The sequence below is a fragment of the Dysidea avara genome, chromosome 5 (genome assembly GCF_963678975.1).
Source record: "Dysidea avara chromosome 5, odDysAvar1.4, whole genome shotgun sequence".
In the NCBI taxonomy this organism is placed as follows: domain Eukaryota; kingdom Metazoa; phylum Porifera; class Demospongiae; order Dictyoceratida; family Dysideidae; genus Dysidea; species Dysidea avara.
Window position 1 is genome coordinate 30,661,047 of NC_089276.1, and position 15,629 is coordinate 30,676,675.

Genomic DNA, 15,629 nt, shown 5'->3' on the forward strand with positions numbered 1-15,629 from the left:
TCCGGAATAATAGGGTGATCTTTCGGAATAATTAATTCGAATTCACATATTTTTTTTGTGTAGTATCGCAGAAAAATTCGTAAAGCACCATCCACAATCATTGCTAGCACAAAATCGGGCAAAAAGATCGAGATACTCTAATAGAGCAGTCACTAACCCTAACAAAACAGTCAGACAAGTTTAGTTGTGACTGCTCTATTAGAGTATCTCGATCTTTGGGTATAGTTTTTATGCTTGCAAGTGGTTATATTTTCAGCTGCAGAAGAATATTCATTTGACTTTTACAATTCCAGGAATTACTCCAGGAATATTTGGGAATAATTTTGGGAATAATAGGTGAATAAAAAAGAATTGCCAGAAAGAATAATAGGTAATTTAAAAAACATAATGTACTCAAGCCTATTTATGTAGCAATTATACTTATTAATTATCATTAGTGCTGTGATTGTTGAGGCATTCCAATAAGCAGGCACTATCCACATAACCATTAATTTTCATTTCATCTTGTATCAAAAGAAACAAACTTCAAATCAATATAATTTTTTATGAATAAGGATCTCCTCTTCAATTTTTAGAATAACAAACAATATTAATTTCAAACATATACATACCTGACACATCTTGACATGCATTGACACATGCCTGATGCTAGCATAAATTATATGGCCAGTACATAAAACATATATACATAAAGTTTAAGTTATTAAACACAGTTAATGTTGTGAAGCGTAGGCTGCGCAAGTACCCAAAATATTAGCATGCAACAGTGGGCTCTAATAAGAACAACGCATGCGCAACAAAGTGAGCAGAACACGTTGGCAGTAATTCATACCTGTTGTAACAAATCTTGCCAGTTACAGTGGCTTTTAATCTTCAAGATGAATACTCGTAGTTATCGCCGACTGAGGAAAGGGAGGGTCGTCGTCCTTGGGAAGGTCGACTGCTGGATTGAGCAAGCGAAGAGCTTTGTCACGCCGGAGGAAGGGCCGCCTAATGGAACAAGTATTCCGGGCAGGACGACGACGCGACAAGATGCGATACTACAATGCTAGTAGCCACCTTCAGGGTCGTTTCCACAAGTTGCTTACCTTGGCCCACGCACGGTGTCACGGTCGCCTTGGACAGCTCCGACGCCGCTGGACTCAATACCAACAGTAACTACAGCTCCACCTCATACCATAACCAGTTCGTCGGACGCCACCTAATCAACAAAAATGCAGGGAAATCACGTGGTGGGCATCAATCAGAATCTTCGAGGACAAACACCACGACTATCGCGAAACGGCCTCAAACAAGATGCTGCATCGGGTAAGCAACAGTATAACACCAATTGGTGTACTAGTATAATCTTGCACACTGTCCCCCCACACACTGTATATATTTGTATACAATCAGTGGGGATGTACCGGTACATCGTATCAGTGGCCAATATGGCGATTTTGTCTTTTGCCAATATCGGTTGGTCTCAATATAGCTGCCAAAATCAATATAATATACCGAAATAGTCTTTGCCATGGTAAAGCCGCATTATACCCTCTGTTATATAGCAAACAAAGCTGGGGAAACAGTAGTTTTATCCTTGGAAAGAAGTGCTACGCTACGAGAAGCCATAGAAATACGCGCATAACAAACATTCTTTGTTATAACCATACAAAAATGATCATAGTGGAGAGCTATAAAAAAAATAAATAAATAAATAAATAAAATAAAAGAAGTAACCATGGGATGAATAAACTAGAAACACAGCTTGAAACAACCAGCCATCTCTACAAGCAGGAGCTTGTGGGCGTCGAGGGAGCGTGACACTCAGGATATAGCTGTGTTCTATCTTTTGTTAATGAAACATGTCCTTATAAAGAGAGCAGTAATTTCCTGGGCTGTGCTTGGTTATGTTAACAGGTGCTAGCAGTTAATATGCAGCCATATAGTGTCAGTAATACTGGTAGGATAATTAAAAGAATTATTTCAATACAACTCTGTTTCTGGTCCTCAGTACAGCACAGAGAGCTTACAAAACATATGGCTACTTAGTTCATTGTTAAGAGTTGTTCAGTCCCCTTTTAGTTTACAAATAGCACACAAGTACTTAGACTCATCATGGCTTCCTTTGAAAATTAACAGCTTAAAAGTGATGATGCAATAAACCACTGAGTAGCAGTGTATATAGGATGAATGCCCTACATGGACTGAGGTTTAAGTAATTAGTCAAATGTTGGAACCACTAGTATCGCGCTCCTTCGCGCCTTCGGCGCTTGTGAGCTCCTGCTACAAGCCATTAAAAATACGGAGTGATTTGGACTTATCTTGGTGGGAGCACGCACTAAATAATAATAAAAAATAAAATAAAATAAACTTGTGGGTGCCTCACGGCCTGGGCTGTTAATTGGGGCTGTTAATTGAGGCCACACCACCACAGGCAATCAACCATTGGCAGTGATTGTTAGGACTTGGAACTACTTACTAAGTGTATCTTATGGCAAGTTAAAGTTTCTCAGTTTCCTCTAATCTAAATGTATAGCTGCACTTTATTATATTGGGTCGGTATCGGTGTTCTGACTCAGTATATCGCTTTATATTGGATCGGTTCAGAAATTTCTCTATTGGTACACCCCCAGTAAAATGTGAAATAATAAGAGTTGCTTTGTAAAAACAACACAAACACATGGTTATCATAAATTGTATGTTGAAAAGCAGCCAAGTACATATTAGAACTTTGCATAGTAGTTTCATGGTGTTGTGCCAGCTTCTTGCACACCATACCCCTTGAGTCTTATAATAGTCCCAAAGAAAAGTCCATTTTATTGTCATTAAAGGAAACTTCAACCTATACATCTTCAACAGGAATTGTTTCAAAACACAGTGCTTGCTCTAATGTGTACACGATACAGTGTCTTCGTCATATATCTGTAGTTCTATGGTTAGGATGTGTTCCACAACTTTGCCAGGCAATTGGTACGGGGCACACCATTGGGTTGTTAGTTGCATGTTAGTTTGTGTGTATGTTATGTCTTCCTAATGTTTATGTTGTCACGCTTGATATGTATGTCGTCACCATTGCTTGTCCGTATACCAACGTATGTCACTGCCACTGCTTGTTTTGTATGTCACCGTTGCTCAGCTTGCACATCATCATCATCATCTTCTGTATGCTGCAAGCATAGCTTATCTTGCATATTACTAGATGTTGCCACCATCATCATTTCTGCACATTGCATGGTCTAAATAAATAACCTTGATGCTTGGGGGGGGGGGGGGGGTAGATCACGATATACATAATACATATCATGACCTACCTATGGCCTCTATTGTAAAGAGTTTAGGACAGAGACGCTTCTCTGCTCTAAACTCTTTCATTACCCAAGTATCAATAAACCAAAAGTACTTCCTACTTTGGCCCCGCTGGAATTACATAACCTTGCCTAGGCCATATACCATGGCAGATGAGGCCCCTGGCACTTACCAAACCCCCTCCTCAATCAATGGATTGCTGGAGGTGAAGAATGAAGATCCGAGGAACAGAGCACGTAAATAGGTGAGTGGTAGCGTAACTAAACATTAAATAAAGTTTAAGTTATTAAACACAGTTAATGTTGTGAAGCGTAGGCTGCGCAAGTACCCAAAATATTAGCATGCAACAGTGGGCTCTAATAAGAACAACGCATACGCAACAAAGTGAGCAGAATACGTTGGCAGTAATTCATACCTGTTGTAACAAATCTTCCCACCCTGTCCCTACCCACTGAACAGTTCACAAACTTCACTACACACAGGTACTCTATGTTAATTGGCATGGTATGTTGGCAGTTAAAAATTCTAGTCAGTATCCCATTGTCAATAGTGGTACTTACATACATATGTAGTGTAAGCAGTAGGGCTGAGTGATACTGCCATTTTGGTATCACGATCGATACTAAAGCCACTATTCACGATACTGAATAGTTCACATACTTACCAATAAGTCAATCATAGCTGGTGCTACATAGCTTATTGCTCAGCATTCCTGCAGGAAGTCCTTATAGGTGATAACAAACTAGCCACTATCATCCTTGTTTACAGTAACAGTTATTGTAACACATGCTTTGAGGTTGTTATGGTGTTCACACCTCTCTGCAGGGGAAACCAGATGGGTGGACTTTATCATTTACAAGAATTCTTAGCCTAGTACTGCATAACAAATGGATTTTTAATGACAGTAATGTACAGGCATGGTATCACGATAGTTAATAACAAAATATTGCGATATCGATACTTTCAAAACATCGCGATATATCGCTAAAACGGTAGTATCGCTCAGCCCTGGTAAGCAGTGGAGCAAGCTAAGTAGACACATAATGTTGTTGTTGTTTTTGTTGTACTCTAAACATTTACATGAAAGACTGTACTATCATATGCATTTTGTTGCGAGTTATTCAGCTGTAGGTCTGACTGGATTCCTTCACTGTGCCAGCCTAGATTCCTTCACCGTGCCAGCTGCTACCACAAGTAGAGATTGCTATTGAGGGATGCTCGCAGTTCAAATCTTTGTCAGGAGAGATGCTCTTTTATCCTGCCTGCAGTCACAGATAAGCCCCTCCAGTTCAGAGTGCCATCAGGAAATTGGGTTGCTAACAGCTGCTTGCCTCTCCCATCCAGATCAGTATCGGGAGACGCTCTCCCAACCAGATTACTAGCTGAAGATGCTCTCCCATCCAGATCATTATTAGGAGACGCTCTCCCATTCAAACTGCCAACTAGAGATGCTCTCCCAACCAGATTGCTAGCCGGAGACGCTCTCCCATCCAGATCACTACCAGGAGACGCTCTCCCAACCAGATTACTAGCTGAAGATGCTCTCCCATCCAGATCATTATTAGGAGACGCTCTCCCATTCAAACTGCCAACTAGAAATGCTCTCCCAACCAGATTGCTAGCCGGAGACGCTCTCCCATCCAGATCACTACCAGGAGACGCTCTCCCAACCAGATCACTAGCACAATCTGGCACCAGCGCACAGGTGTTGATGCTGTCACAATCTGGCTAAAGCCACGTGACACAAATTAGTGGTGACCCGCAGGTCAACACATCACCTACTACTGCTATAAGCAGTTCGTCCATTCTCCTTAGAGGAGTCTGAGACAGCCAGGGAGCCTCACTTAGGATATCTGCCTTATCCACTAGGTTCTCCCGTTTGCCTCTATTGTAAAGAGTTTAGGACAGAGACGCTTCTCTGCTCTAAACTCTTTCATTACCCAAGCATCAATAAACCAAAAGTACTTCCTACTTTGGCCCCGCTGGAATTACATAACCTTGCCTAGGCCATATACCATGGCAGATGAGGCCCCTGGCACTTACCAAACCCCCTCCTCAATCAATGGATTGCTGGAGGTGAAGAATGAAGATCCGAGGAACAGAGCACGTAAATAGGTGAGTGGTAGCGTAACTAAACATTAAACATTGATAAAAAGATAAGGATGGCATGTACGGTAGTGCTGTATAGTAGTAAATGGAGGTTTGGGCTTTCTTGCCCAAACATATCACACAAAAAAGCCTCACATCTTCCTTCTGACAGCTTTGCAGCATTGATTAGGCATATACAATCAAGCCCATAATGTCCTCAGAGCAACCCCAAACCCTTTCAAAAACATTATATGAAATTTCAAAAAAAATTATGTAACAGAATTTTCTGTTTACTAGTTGATTAACTAACTAACTACTGCAGTTAATGGATGCTTTCAACCAAGTAATGGTTAAGGCTATGAGTTAGATTTCTTCACTTTTCAATGTAGCTTTGGCCTAAGACATTCTTTATCACCAACCGCAGCGGCTAAAATGTATACATCATTGACTTACCTTTTCCCTCCTTTTTGTGTCCCATTTCTTTCTCCGTTACCACATAGGTGTTGACTTGTGATTAACAATCATGACTTCATTACTTTAATTTGCTTAGTATGACTGGATTAATTGCACAGGTGCTATTTGTACTGTTCTTTGTTTGTAAAGCTGCATAATGGGTGGAACATAGCTATAACTGAAACAGAATGATCACTTTGCATTTCAGTAATTGATAGGTGAAAGTGCATATTTACTCATAATTTCTGTAGTGAATGGATTGAATTTCTCGTACTGTTCTTTGCTTTTAGTGTTGTATAACGGGTGAAACATACAGTTAATTGTATGTGTGTTTGAACATTGCATATAGCAAAAATCATTCCATTCCATTCTCTGATGAAATAAAAGTACTATGGAATACTTTCTATCCCTTCTTTTGAGACTACTGGGGATTTTCAAATCTTTGCAACATGTCTGTAAAACACAAAGCAAAAAATGTGATCAACTACATCACTTCCTAGCTGCCTTTTACCAATGTGACAGTTGAACCAGACCAACTTTTGTGATTCAACCAAGTCACTTGTTGATTAATTTTACACTTGTTTGTCAGTGTTTCACTCAATCATACTTGTCTCATGATATGTTACAGGAATTTTAAATTTCATGTGATAGATGAGCACATGGATGAAAAGATTTGGAAACCTCCAGTATGAAGTTGCTTAGTGCTCTGCATACTTAGGCTTTGTAGGCAGGCCAGATTACAATCCACACATTATGCATTGTTCAAACACTCGTGCAGCTGAGAACAAAGCAAAATGGTCACTTCTTATGTTCAGTCATGCAATTAAATTTTATAATGCATCTGGTTCCTTTGATGCGGTATGCACTGATTCACCAGTAATAGATATGCATTATTATGAAAAGTAAACAAACAAGTGTACAAGGAAAAATGAAAAATTTTACATTAAATTTTGAGTAGGGATCATAGAAATAAAAATCAATGAAAAGGGGAAGTCATCTACACCTGCAGCCCTGCATGCGCAGCTGTACTAGCTATTGTACCACTATGAAAATTTTACAGTGTATGCATTAGGGCACAACGAAGTGAGCAATGCATTAATTAATGACAAAATATATATATATATATATATATATTACATACATACTTGGATAAGACAGCTCAAGGAGCACTTCATACTCTTTACTGCTGTTTAATGTAGATAAACCAATCTCTGTATTCCCAGTAGAAGCAACGTCAAACATACAAAACATATCATTGTCACAGACTGACTCTAACACCGGATCATTTGTGTTGAATGAAAATAGTGGTACATAGTCCGGGTCATAGAAAGATTCCCAATTTTGTCCAATTCTTTTGTTATAAGTAAACAGAGAGCTAGTGTTGCTGGTGTACCCTAAATAGAAACAGCCCATACTTATATATATGCACAATGTATATACTTTGTGGTGGCAATACACAATACAAACCACTAAATTTCAAGCATAGTTGATATAGCTTTTATAAATTAAGTCTGTAACTAATAATACAATTTAAATTGGTTGTATATATATATATAGCTTAGTGATCCTTTACACAATAAAACAACTCCATGTATTCATTGATGTAAAAAATACTCATGTACAGTCAAAATATTACACTGATTTCTGTACTGTATGAGCATAAATTTAGGTGTAGAATTAAAATTGGCAATTGGCGGACACTTACAAAATTGCCAAATTATTTACTATTAGTATTTTAACCAACTGAATAAGCATGAGATATCAAGTAAGAAGCAAGGTGCTGTATCTAGATGTACTGAACCTCATCCTGCGGTTAATCAAACAATTCTATGATTGTCTGAAATATTGCGTCCTACTCTTTTGCTGGATGCAGCAGAGATTAGTCTCGCGACCACTACCTTTTTGTGCGTGGGTGGGAAAAGAACATTTTCCTGCCACACACAAAGAAAAAAATGTGGTCTGGCTACTTGAGACTAAGCAGAGATCATGCTTGCACGGAGAATGTTCCCAAGCACTTCATTTCCTGGCTATGGATTGAACTCTGTTTCACCAGGTAAGCACCTATGCATCTTTGTAAATGATAAGCCACATAGCTAGCTACACAATTTGCTATCATATGTGACTCCACTTCATTAGACATGTATTTGGTCAAATTAAACTCTCACCAAATGCAAATTATTAAGATACCACAAATATTCTGCTAACCAAAATTTCTGCTTATATGGTACTTTTCATTATTCACCACATTAATCACTTCAAGTCTATACTTTTCTATTAATTTTATTTATTTATTATATATTTAAAGGGCATCATAATGGCCTTTGATCATGTCAATATCTTGTTACAATCTATTTTGTACTGGATAGCACAATTTGTAACATTATACACAGAAACTGCCATAGTATCTTAAACGTAAATCGTCAAGGAACAGCAGGACTTTTGTATTTTGTAAGGATTGTCTTTCCATGGCCAAACCACTTTCCCATTTGTTGTTGGGTAGAGGAAACACCCAACAAAATAGACGAATAGCAGTCCACTAGAAAGGGGTATGGCCTTTCTCTGACAAATTAGTGAAGTGTGTACAGGTTATAAGAACAACAACTATTGATCTATTCTTGTATGTTAATGGGGAGAGTAAACTACACATAGCAGAAAATAATTAGTTTATGGTGTATTGGTACATTGTATTTGTACATATATCGAATGCACTTCACTTAAATGCTTTTAAATCATCTCACATGTGATTCCAAACTGATAGTGAATATCATATAATGATGCATTGTGATGTAGAGGACTAGTAGAATTTCTTGCCACCAAGTCATCTGTCATATCACCATTGTAGTTTCCCATTAATCCTCTGGTATAGCCTTTGAAGCTGTCTGGTAGAGCAACAGTCAGAACAGATATGAAGCCATTTTCTTCTTTAACTTGTATGAAGCAGCCAGAAGAAAATCTTGCAGCATATGCATTTCTGCCCAAGTTAAACACTTTAACATTGCTGAAAGATATCTCATACAATCCCTCCATATCAATAAGTTCACCTCCAACAATCACATCAATACCATTAAATTGTTGATTTATATCAAACTGTACAGCATCAGAATCATTTTGCTTGCCGACTACAGCTGAGAAAACAGTTGCTGAAATCATTTGTTGACCAATTAAGTTCACCATCCTTCCTTGTAGCTCAAATACATCATCAACGTGCTCTATTAATACAAATTCTCCTCTCCCATTAAAAGTATACTTCAGACCATCCAGTGTTATGATATGTGGATCCCCAGAAGCTCTAGCTGCATAATCATTAGAACTCATATAAATGCATGCTGAGCACTGCGTACATGCAGATGTGTTTGTACGTAAATGAGTTGTATGTATAGCATCAGAAGAAACTGTTAGGTACATGCATGTATATAATACAATTTAAAATAAACACATTATCAATATTATACACATTTATGTTAAAGGCCTTTTCCCATATGGTTATAGCTATGTGATTTATCTCACTTTATCAAACAGTATGGTAATACAGTGGAATCTCTCTTATCCAGATTGGGCACCTCTTAGTCATGTGGCTTGTAGAATGCGCTGTAGTGACTTCCCTCTCTGCCCTCTAAACTGCATAGCACTAACTGATAGCAGTAACAGCATTACTAATAATAAATGTATTTTAAGTTAGTCACTTTAGCATATTAGCATGCAATTATTAGTTATGGATATTTCTGAGATACAGACAGTAGTATGTACCAGACTGCCTGGATAAGAGAGGTTCCACTGTACTGTCAAACAGTTAAAGCTTCAAACATATCTGGAATGGTAAGGAAAGCAATCAAGTTGTTAACGATTTTTATTTTCACGCGCTGTGCCTCAGAGTGGAATTCCTTCTAATGTCTGGATCCACTAATGCATAGTCACACATGCACACATGGTTCAGCATTGAAATTTGCAAACAACAAGTTTTGCAAGACTATGATCATAACACAGTTTGTAAAATTAAATAAAAGCTTAGATATACTGTACAGAATCTTAGATGTTTAGGCATGTGCAGGTGCTGAAAAGTATCATGAGAGGCACAAATGCAATCTCCTTGCGTGTATACAAGTATTTGTATACTTATAAAACATATACACAAATGTACATACCACATCTCCTGGCACTATATCTGCTTCCATCATCTGAAGGTCGTTTATCATAATATGCTTGGCAGTTTGCTCTCAAAGTTCTACAACAAAGAATAAATGGGGCAACATCAAAAATCGTGTGCTTCCAAAAGTGCAGCTTGTTACTGTACAAATCCACAGTTCCACCAGAGTCTGGTCCAATCAGGAGACCACCTTGTTTGTCATAACAGCATTGTTGTCCTGAGCCTTGGTTTTCTCTATTAAGAGAATGATAACAATAAGCAATATAAGTAACATAGCTGTGTATATAGTGTACTTGCATGCATGCATGTAGTATATTTTGGGATGTGTTATAAGAATAATACAAGGAAGAACTGTGTGGTGTAGCGTTCCAGCCTCTACACTGGAATGGGACACCCCAGCCTGTTACATATATGTATATACAACTAGCATTGTATAGATACTGTCAACACATGCATTACATAAATTATAATGTGTGTGTGTTTGTGTGCGTGTGCGTGTGCGTGTGCGTGTGTGTGTGTGTGTGTGTGTGTGTGTGTGTGTGAGAGAGAGAGAGAGAGAGAGAGGGAGAGTGGTGAATGAGTGGTGAGTGAGTGAGTGATTGAGCTACACTATACAATACTTTAGCAACAGATAGAGACTGTCTACGTTAAAGACATTGATATTATTGCTATCAACACGCTACAGATTACAAGCTAAATTTACTAGACTTCCCCTGTGTTGCCAGTCCATAAATCTTCACACTATACTACAAGAAGTTTAGTTTATGCATAGGAATGTATGCATGACAAATACACAGATGATCATTAAGTATTACAACAATTGTTGACCACAATTTTCACAATAAATAACTTAATGACAATTACATACGGGGTGAAATCTCTTTGCTTGAAGCAGGAATCTGCAAAAGTATGGAAAATGATAGAGAGGAAACCTTCTTCGTCAAAGTTATCATCTTTTAAAGCTAGTTCCCTATTTGGGGGGCAAGGAGGCACTCTGTTCAATATCTGGCTTCCAATGTCACCACGCACAGACTCAGCAAGTGCCCACAATTCACATGCTGATCTTGTGTATTGTGGATCAACATATTCTGCAATTAGCAGCATGGGACCATATTTTATAGCATTTCTTACTATTGTATCTATTATATCAGTAATGCCACGTTTAGTTCGACCAGCAAATTGCTCAGAGAGACTTACACCAATCACACCAGCAGCATAATCTTCTATCATACTTAGTTCTTGTACTGTTACTTGGTACATGCCAGTGTTTGTAACATCTGAAGCTAGTTTTGCTACAAAGCTGTAGTTTTCATTATTAGAATCAAGCATATACAAGGATATGTCCACTTTAAATGTCTCTGCCCCAAACAGAGGCTCTTTCAAAGACTGTGGAAATATTGAATCAGGTGACCAATGAATCATTATGTCATCACCAGTTGAAAGTGTTATATTGTCATAAATCACCTCAGTGGAATCTTCATCAACCACTATAAAACATTTCATTGCTTTCATTAACACATGATTAAACTTATTGAATATGTATTACATAACTCTAAAATGTGATCAATGTATTTTATCGCATACATACCATAGCTTGCTTACATAGTTTACAGAACAAGTTAGGGTAAGTGATGGATTTTCTGACCAGTATCTTGACCAAGCAATTTCAGAAGTCAACAGTTTTCTCTTTGTTAAATGCACACTTGTATGCTGGGCTATATAGTCAAAGAGTATCAAGAAACATGGTACTGTGTAGTATATCATGCAGTCAAGAAAGCTGGCACACCACACATTATGAGTATATTGAAAGCAAAATGTATTTTCATGCATGCATAGCTCCATGGTCTTTTCTCTAAAGTCAGTAAAGTGCATCATAGTTGCCCATCACCTTCATCACTCCGCAAACCAAATTTAAAGAAAATTACCTTATGCATTTATGGAATAAAAGCCCCCAAAGTTAGACTTAATTTCTTCTTTATTTTTGCAATGTCTAATTTGCACGCTTTACAAAACCCAACACAAAACACAAATCTGTAGTCTATTTGCTGTGAAATTTGGCATCCATTAAGAAAATATTTGAGGTGAATTCATGTACCAAGTCTGGTGTGAATCTGATAAACATTCACAGAGTTATGGACATTTATTTGCATTAAAAGGCAGTTTTTTTGTCATTTCTGCAGGGTAAACCGCCTATGGAAATAACGTGAAAATATACAAGATTACCACGAAATAACAACATGATGGTGTAAAATCTCCATGTGTCAAATACTCTAATAGAACAGTCACAGTGTAGCAAGAATTGTGAAAACGTCAAAGCAACAGTTGTCCAGAGCTCAAACCAGGGACCTCCATACCTAACTCCCAAAACCTTAACCACTGAACCACATTGTCAGCTGCTCGACTCAACTTAATAAATAAAACTTCTAGTCAATATTTAAAGTCTATCAATGGAAATTCTAGAATTGCTCTATTAGAAGTCCTCACTCTGTTCTACAATAGGTAATATAAAATCTACAATACAATACTATTGTAACTTCTGTCTTCCATAATTGTCTGTTGTTAAGAAGTATGTAAAAACAAGACTCAAAGTAAGTTAATGGCTGGATTTGGCATATTTACAGTAAATACAAAAAAAAGTGAATTTCATGCAAAACTGCAAAATGTGTGGCCTTCAAAGCCTGGGTGAAAAATCTAAAGGTGGCAGTCAAGAAATAGTTACAGTGATGTTATTAAAGTTAAACAATTTAATAATATATAGAGCCAGAGGTGCATTATAGGAATTAACATCATTATTTCACCTTTGATTTTTCACCCAGGCTTTTAAAGGCTACACCCTTTTGCAGCTTGACTGTGTTTGCATAAAGTTTATAGCCAGCAAAAATGCAATTACATTATTATTTTGTTCAGCATGACACAAAGACATGTCCTTGTGTTTGACTAAAGAGATCAATAAAACTGTAGCTGTATTGTGCATTATCAAGACACTGTCGTGCAGCCAAGTAGACTATGGGCACGTGACAGACAAGTGTGTATTTTACAGCAATAAGGAAAATGCCGTTTTCATGCATCTGTAGCTCGATAGTACCAGACTGGAAATTAACCATTTTTGCTGTGGTAATTCCCTCAGGGTGGGGCACCTCCAGTGTCAAATTTGAGCTGAATCCGCCAAGCCATCACTGAGATATGCGTTTTCAAAGTTCATCTTAGTTTCTTCGTATTTTTCTTCTTATTCTTCTTTTTGCAACACTTAGATAAATTGCTATAACTGGTGCATGCTTTAGTCGATGTTCCTCAAATTTGGAGGGCAGTAAGAACATAATAAAGCACGTTTACAGTCCAAGTTTCGTACACATCGGATAAAGAACAAGGGAGTTATACGCGATTTTCAAAATATTCGATAGCAATTTTTTGTCACGGCCACAGGGTAAACCTTTTGAAGGAATGACTTGAAAATCAGTCTTGATGTACATGGAGTAACCTTTGTAGTGCAAACCTTTTTGGTTTGAAAGAAATCGCACTAACAGTCATTAGGGTTGGCAATGAAATAATCAACCTTCATAATTTCTCCTCCAACTCTGGGTGATCAATCTTACCCAACTCTACATCAAAACCGTAGGGTAATAATACGGTGATTCTAGCTTGCTGTTTCCGTAGCGCATTTTAGTTTTCTGCAATTTTTCAGGTTTTTAAATAAAAATGGGCATCAGTATCAGCAATGTTGTTTAGCGTGCTTCAATGTTTCCATGAATGGTACATTACATGGTGGTCATTATATTATTGAAATCAGATACGTATTCTTGTGGAAATGGATGCTGCAAGTTTCTAGGCATAGCGTGAGCAAGAGCATCAGCTTGCATTGTCACGCAAACACTATAAAACTCCACTAATAAGGTCCAAAAAGGTGCCTGGAAGTTTGTAAACCAACTTAAGACTTCATTATGTGAGTTTCAATGGGTTGGTTTTTTATTGCAGACCCATCAAACGCTGTTTTAGCAAAAATTGAAGTACAGCGAATCACCTTTTAAGCAAGTGTATTTTGTAGAGCACCTCACCCAATAACCCAAAAAAGCACTGGACAACATTCTAGATGTTCCTGCCATTTTTATGAATATGAGCCAAAATCAGTCAAAGTTTACGACACAACTATATCCCAAACGGAAGGCAATTGGTCTCTGCCGGACCCACCATTTAAAACTAGACTATTGGTAGGCTTCAACCCCGGAATTACAAGTTAATCCACAGGGGGTCGATTTTTTCATTGCCAACCCTGCAGTTATGGAGTTATAACAAAAACATCAACCATACAGTATATAAAATGCACATGATCGAGTTTTATTAATAAAAAGTAATACTTGCCACACCTACCAGGCAAACTAGTTAACGGGATCAGTTGAAATCAGAAGAGAGGTAAACAAATCATTTTAGAATGATCTTTCAGTGGTTTACAAGCATTCAGATAAAAATCCACTGAGATACACTATGAATGTGAACTAGGTGTAGCAAGCATGATAGAGACACTCTAATAGTGCAGTCACCCTAATAGAACATTCAGCTGCACAATAAGTCACTCTATTAGAACGTTTATCTACAATAAAGTCATCATGTAGAGAGTTCAGCTAACAAAAAGTCACCCAATAGGGAGTTCAACTACAATCAAGTCACCCTTCAACTAGTAAGATAGCAAAGGAAGGAAAATAGGTAAGGGTTAATTATGGTTTGCAGAATTCTAAAACATTGATTTCCAGTAACTGATGACAACAAAGTATATAAGTGTAAGGAAAAATTAGGAATTTTATGTTCGATTAGGGATTACAGAAAAAAGTAGGGAACAAGGGAGGTTGCCTACACCTGCAGATATACTAGTGAACATTTAATCCGTAATTCGGTTTCCCTACTTTTTTTTCTATGATCCCAAAGCGAACTTAAAATTCCTAATTTTTCCTTTTACTTGTTTGTTTATTTTTTTTGTAACATTATTATGACTTGTGAACCCACGCATACCGTGTCAAAAGAAAGGATGGTGCCAGAGTTAATGTTTTCGTCTGAACACATGCCTCAGCTATTAATTATTGTTTTGAAGTGCAAATGGCCATTACGCTTCGTTTTCAGCTAATTACACAGCGCTACAAATAAAAAACAGTAGAAGAAGTGCCTTTGCAATCAATCTAGTCACAACAAAAATACAAAGTTTTGCATGCCCCAACTATCAATTACTGTCTCAAAAGTGCAGTGGTCATTACGCTTCACTTTCAGCTATGTTCAGCCAGTTACACAGCGTTAAAAATGAAGAACAGTGTTAAAATTGTCTCTGCATGCAATCAATCCAGTCACCATGGAAAATACGGATGATTCTCATTTTTACAGATGCACTGTAGGGAAGCCATGCATCGTGCTACCGTGAATTGACCGTTATCGAGTTACGTTTGCCTGAAGGCATCAGGCAGGAAGTTAATCAGTAGAAAATTCTATTGAATAAATTGTTGTTAAAATTTTGTAACAATTTATTGGAAGACTTTTAGGATCGTGCTGAAGGCACTTTTGTGCTTGGCTATATGTAACCAATACTGTCAAGATTCCAGGATGGTATTGTGAAGCTGGTTTTTTGGGGATATTTTTGGCTGGACAATCTCAAACCTCCGTGATTCCTAAGGTAAGC

At 37.7% G+C, this 15,629-nt stretch overlaps 2 protein-coding genes across 3 annotated transcripts in view; one reads left to right on the forward strand and one right to left on the reverse strand.

The window, feature by feature from the left end:
• The window catches only part of LOC136255179 (collagen alpha-1(XXIII) chain-like), a 176,133-nt gene that overhangs the window by 31,871 nt on the left and 128,633 nt on the right, over positions 1–15,629 (forward strand). The gene's annotated exons all lie outside the window — the stretch shown is intronic.
• The window catches only part of LOC136256342 (sushi domain-containing protein 2-like), a 37,940-nt gene that overhangs the window by 3,371 nt on the left and 18,940 nt on the right, over positions 1–15,629 (reverse strand). For both annotated transcript variants that reach the window (XM_066049277.1, XM_066049276.1), the window contains exons 4-7: positions 10,842–11,460; positions 9,972–10,207; positions 8,568–9,122; positions 6,975–7,223 (exon numbers count right to left, since the gene is read on the reverse strand). In XM_066049277.1, coding sequence (XP_065905349.1) covers positions 6,975–7,223; positions 8,568–9,122; positions 9,972–10,207; positions 10,842–11,460 — 1,659 coding nt within the window. The remainder of the gene's footprint in view (positions 1–6,974; positions 7,224–8,567; positions 9,123–9,971; positions 10,208–10,841; positions 11,461–15,629) is intronic.